The 6,000-nt window shown below is 42.0% G+C and overlaps 1 protein-coding gene across 2 annotated transcripts in view; it reads left to right on the top strand.

Annotated features, from left to right (window-relative positions):
* The window catches only part of CAPN3 (calpain 3), a 51,544-nt gene that overhangs the window by 879 nt on the left and 44,665 nt on the right, over positions 1–6,000 (top strand). For both annotated transcript variants that reach the window (XM_048486337.1, XM_048486336.1), the window contains exons 2-5: positions 211–280; positions 2,509–2,627; positions 2,908–3,041; positions 3,516–3,684. In XM_048486337.1, the coding sequence (XP_048342294.1) occupies positions 211–280; positions 2,509–2,627; positions 2,908–3,041; positions 3,516–3,684 (492 nt within the window). The remainder of the gene's footprint in view (positions 1–210; positions 281–2,508; positions 2,628–2,907; positions 3,042–3,515; positions 3,685–6,000) is intronic.

Raw genomic sequence — 6,000 nt, 5'->3', positions numbered from 1 at the left:
ACATTGTCAGCAGATTTTACAGCAAAGTATTTTATTTGAAGTTTCCGAATATGAGACTCTCCAAAATTCATGGATTTCATCCAACCTGAGACTCTGTATATTTGGTCAAATAAAAAAATACGAAAGGCTTACCCTAAGACAGTCACAATTCATTTTACTTTGAAACTGTAACACATTCTTTTTTCTTGGCAATTTCTTTCCTAACTGCAGGAAATCTGTGAGAATCCACGCTTTATCATCGGTGGAGCTAACAGGACTGACATTTGTCAAGGAGAACTAGGTAGGAAAAACTCCTCTCTGAACTTTTTGGATTTGTGTTAACTAATCACATTAATTACATTAATTACATTAATTAATTACCCAGGGGCGGAGTGAGGGGGAACTGTGCCCGGGGCATGCCTCGTCCTGCGCCCCTGCCATGCCCTCATCAGCCCCAGAACACCCCCAGAATGCCCCCGCCACACCCCCACATGTGCCCAGTGCACCCCCACCCCGCCCCCTTGCCACTACATTACTGCCTTTACTTGAATGGTCCAGGTTAGCCCAATCTCATTGGATGTTGGCTGCTAAATGGGATTGCCCCAGTTAGAGTGGCTACACAAAGGCAGGAAATGGCAAACCGCTTATTTTGTTTTCTCACCTTAAAAACCCTAGAAGGTGGCCATAAAGCAGCTGCAACTTGATGGCACTTTCCATCATCACCAACCACATGATTTGTGAGACCATCAGAGGCTACTTGGAATGTTAAAATGGTTCAGAAGTAAGCCTAGAAGTTCAGTACCTTAACGTGCCCATCAGCTTCATGATTTAATTGAAAAATGGTCTCCAGGACAAAGTGCTTATTGCTATGAACTGTTACATTCAGAGGAAAAATTGTCTTTATATTGTCTGAACCAAGTATTTATTAAGAATTGACAGAGCTTTGCATTTATTTTCTTGCTCTTGTTTAATTTCACTTCCTCATTTAGAATATATAGTCTGATATTTTCCTGACAATCAGGACTCACTGTGAGTAACAATAACGAATACGATACAACAATAATCTATGAAATACATCATTAAACAGATCAGCCAGAGTAAGCATCAATACATTTAAAACTGCTTCATAAGCTCTGTTAAATAGTTCAACTGTGCAGCCTTGACAGAAGGCCCTAAAAGAAAGTGCCTGACACACCCCTTCCAAGAGGCTATTTTACAGTAGTAGGGCAGCAACAGAAAAGATCCTGGCATGGGTCATAACTAAGGAGAACACATCTCACACCTCAGCAGGAAAAGTTCCTGGCCACCCTCTTTGTTGCTTGCTGGTCTGCTGGGTGCCAGTAGGTGGGGGTGTAAAAAAGAGTTGTTCCTGTGGTTGTGGTGGGTTTTCCAGGCTGTATGGCCATGGTCCACCAGACCATGGCCACATAGCCCGGAAAACCCACCACAACCAGTTGAATCCAATTGTGAAAGCCTTCGACAATAAGTTGTTCCACTGATGGTGCAATTCCACTTTCAGCAAACACCCAGAAGTGATGTCGCATCACTGACATGAAGCCAAAGCTACAATCTAGGATTCAGACAGAACTCTAAAATGCTGCATCAACATCATGCTAGCAACATGGTATCAATTCTGGGCATTCACTGAAAGTGACATCATATTGTCAGAGTGACATCATTTCCCCATCTCGGCTGCTCCTTCTGCCTCTGGTTGTCAGCTGATGACCTTAACCCTAGCCATAACTGTTCAACCAGTGAAGAGCAAGGGAATTGCTGTGTAGGGTTGCAAACATTGCCTAAATTGGAAGGCAGTGCCTAGTGAGGGTGAAGTTTGGATAGGATGTAATGTCAGTTCCAAGTGATGACTAGGCTGTCTTCCCTAGTCAATATAGTCTTTACCACAGAGACCAGGGGAAATTCCCAGGAATCCTTATATGGAGGCCATTTTTTCTCCTCAGATCTCTGGGGTGGAAAATTGAGGCTAGGCCACGTAATTGTCCTTTCTAGGTGGGTAAGGGGGAGGCATACTCCTAGAAGACCCTATTGTAAAGAGTATTCAAGAGTACTGAAGCTCAAGTTGCAAGCAAATATTACTGCAAAAAAATTAAACTTGCAAAGAAATTATATGAAATAGCAGAGAAGTGCTGTGCAAAGAGTTATTTTTATTAAAATCCCTACATACCCCTTTTGTCTTTGAAGAGACTATGACTACTTTACCAACATGAAAACTTGGGTGTATAGGTACTAGTGAAGGGGTGTCACCCATGATGCTGTGGGCACAGTATGTGTAGAATAACATTTAACTCAGAGCACTGAATTTATTTGTTTGTTTGTTTGTTTGTTTGTTTGTTTAAAACTAAGCCAGCAAAGTATCGGCATTCTTTGGACCATCTATAAAGGGTTATAGAGAGATCCTTATTTTGCAAAAGAATTATCTGTAGAGGGCCACATTCTTCCATTGCATACATTTCCCTTTTCCTCTCAATTCTGAATCTTCATTTTCCCCCTGCTCCTTTTTCTTTACCTCAGGTGATTGTTGGTTCTTGGCTGCCATTGCTTGTCTTACCCTGAATGAAAGGTTGTTGTTCCGGGTCATACCCCAGGACCAGACCTTTGTAAAAGATTATGCTGGGATTTTTCACTTCCAGGTACGATTTGCTAATTTTTGACAAAATGGTTCCTTTTTCATAATTCAGCTATAGCCCTGCATAGCACACAAATATTCTGATGAAATACTTATTTAACTACTCTTTCCCCACCACAAATGTATCCTGAAATAATAAATCCAAGCCCCAAATGGTAGCTGTAATGTATAAGCCAGTTCATGGTCTCATTTATTTATTATTTATAATACTTATTTATTTATTTCCCACCCTATCCATATTTCACCACTTAAAATTCAAATTTATCTTTTTTTTTACTTCCCAGTTTTGGCGTTATGGCAGTTGGGTGGAAGTTGTCATTGATGATCGCTTACCAACACATGGTAAACAACTGGTATTTACCAAATCCTCCCAGAAAAATGAATTTTGGAGTGCTTTGCTGGAAAAGGCCTATGCAAAGTAAATATATTTTGGATCCTATTTGCTGTCTATGTTGAAGTAGAGACATCTGCATATAAAATAATGGCTCTATTATCGAAAGTAATCACTGATGCATATCATAATGAAGATCTGTCTATCTCAGGTCTACCTATCATGCAGTAATAGAACTCCAGTCTTGTGTGGTTTCTCAGGAGGAAGTCACTACAAAACTGTGGATACTCTGCTTCTTGGTGCATATACTGGGAAAAGTTTCTGCCTCTTCAGGAAACTACTTCTTTTTTTTTTTACTTGAGGCCATTCATCTGAAAAACCATTGGGTCAGGATGTGTTCATTCTGCCAGCTTCAGACTTAAGAATGCGAACTCAATCAAACGATATAAATGCTTTGGGTCTTTGAGTTCTTGATATATGTTACAAACCTTTCACTCAAAGATGAACTATACTAATGGAGAAGGACTGCTTTTACTAAAAGAAATTATTGATCTTTTCCAGACTTCATGGCTCCTATGAGGCTCTGAAAGGAGGCAACACCACAGAGGCCATGGAAGATTTCACTGGAGGAGTGACAGAATTCTATGAGATAAAGGATGCACCTAAAAATATGTACAAAATCATGAAACATGCCATTGAAAGGGGAACACTCATGGCCTGTTCTATTGAGGTAAGTTCTAGAAAGTCAAGTGCTAAGGATTTTCTCTCATAAAGTATCCCTGAGTCATCGTAGCATGAGATTTCATAGCATAAGGGTCATCTTATGCTGTTTATATTAAATAAACACGAGGCAAACACATGCATGATAAGGATGATCTGGCAGTGGATGACTATTGCATACAGAGAATCACTCACATAACTTTCCCCCATTATCTGGAATATGACTGCCATCAGTACCACAGTATATATTAGGTGATTTCAAGTGTGTGAAAGTACTGTTATTTCAACTGCTCTGCAACACTATCTATATATAGATAATTTGTTTTCAAATTAATGAAATGTCCTACAAACGTTATAAGATGAATATATAATATGACATCCAAATCAGGGCATATCAAATGAAAAAGAACCTTTTGTTGGACTTCTTTATCATTTTTAAAATAAAGGTAAAGTTTCTCCTCCAGTCGTATCCGACCCTGGGGTACCACTGCAAGCAGTGATTTTACAGGCAAGGCGCTTTTGTGGGGTAGTTTGCCATTGCTTTCCCCGGCTATTCTTTACTCCCTAGCTATGAGCTAGGTACTCATTTACCGACCAAGAAATGGATGGATGGCTGAGTTGACCATGAGCCAGCTGCCAGGATATCTGACCCACAGGTGGCTCGAACTCATGACTGTGTGAGTGGCAGTGCAAGCACTTAACCACTTCGCCACGCGGCTCCTTTATCATTTTTAGTGAGTTCTTAATTAAAGATTTTTATTTAGATTGCCAGTGCTGAAATATGACTGTGTCTTTCAAAAATGAAGCAGGTCAAAAACAATAAGTGGTCTATGAATGGGCACAAGCTGGGGCCTGTGTGGAATAACAAGATGAAGGATGTATACAACTTGTAAATGTATGTATTGTTTATTTTAAAAATTCATACACTGTCTCTCCTTCAGTCTGCTGAAGGAAACTCGTAAAATAAAAACACAGTGAAATAAAAAATAAACATTGTCAAAATGAAGCAAACCAAGGACATAAAACAGCATACAACAACATTTGCAAGTCAAAACAATATGTATAAAATAGTTCTCAAGCCAGAACGAGATCATAAAAAAACTACAAAGGATGGAATCCCCTTAGTAAAAGGCCTGGAACCTGGCTCTCAAAGGAGACTAAGGAAGACACAAGGTATGCCTACATCTGGAGGCAGGGACATAGGTATAGATTTTTATGGGGGGGGATTCGGGGGCCACGCCCCCACCCCAAGCCCCACCCCCGGCCTCAGTGCTTATAAAAGTAGCTCTCTGAGGCCTGGGACAGCAGACTCCCCTGCCCCACCTGCCCTGCTCCGCCCTGCCCCTTCCCCTACTGGCTGGGCTCCCAGCCAGCAACCGGCAGTCCCGGTTGGGAATTTGGGGGGGGGGGCTGCTGTCAGGGGTGCAATTGTTAAGCTAACAGCACCAAAATTTCAAAGTATCTTTAGGGGACTCTCCTGATGATGCCACCCAGGTTTGATGAAGTTTGGTTCAGGGGGCTCCAAAGTTATGGACTCTCAAAGGTGTAGCCCCCATCTTCTATTAGCTCCCATTGGAAACAATGGGGGATGGGGCGCCCCCTTTGGGAGTCCATAGCTTTGGACCCCCTAGACCAAACTTCACCAAACCTGGGTGATATCAGTAGGAGACTCCCCTGACGATACCCCCCAGGTATGGTGAAGTTCAGTTCAAGGGGGGCAAAGTTATGGACCCTCAAATGTTTAGCCCCATCTCCTATTAGCTCCCATTGGAAACAATGGGGGATGGAGGCACCCCCTTTGGGAGCTCATAACTTTGGTCCCTCTTGACCAAACTTCACCAAACCTGGCTGGTATCGGCAGGATAGTCTCCTGAAGATACCCTGAAGTTTTGGTGTTTCTAGCCTGGAAATTGCGCATCCTGCAGGCCAAAAACAGAAATAACCCTGGAAAAACTACAAAAAACCCACAAACGGGGCGGAGCTTCAGATATGTAATGGGGGGGTTGAACATGAGGAACCCCCCTACCTACATCCTTGTCTGGAGGGCATTCTAGGGGGAAGGTATAGCTACTGAATAAGCCCTGTCTCTGGTTACCTCTACAGGCAAGAGGCGTTGTTCTGTTCCCTAAGCAAAACTGTTTCTGATGCCCTGTGTCCAGCCAGAACAGAGTGGGAGAGTCACAAGCAAGGTTCAACAGTTCAAACAAAAGGTTTAATATTTAGAAGAATGAAGACCCTAATTCCTCCCAGGGTCTGCTTAAAATAAAGTACTTGCTTGACTGGACAGTAGAAGCTGTAGACTTTTGTTCTTTCTTTGACTGCTTCC

The sequence above is a fragment of the Sphaerodactylus townsendi genome, linkage group LG02 (assembly GCF_021028975.2).
Source record: "Sphaerodactylus townsendi isolate TG3544 linkage group LG02, MPM_Stown_v2.3, whole genome shotgun sequence".
In the NCBI taxonomy this organism is placed as follows: Eukaryota; Metazoa; Chordata; class Lepidosauria; order Squamata; family Sphaerodactylidae; genus Sphaerodactylus; species Sphaerodactylus townsendi.
The sequence above is the reverse complement of the archived record's forward strand: the minus strand, read 5'-3'. Positions and strand labels throughout refer to the sequence as shown.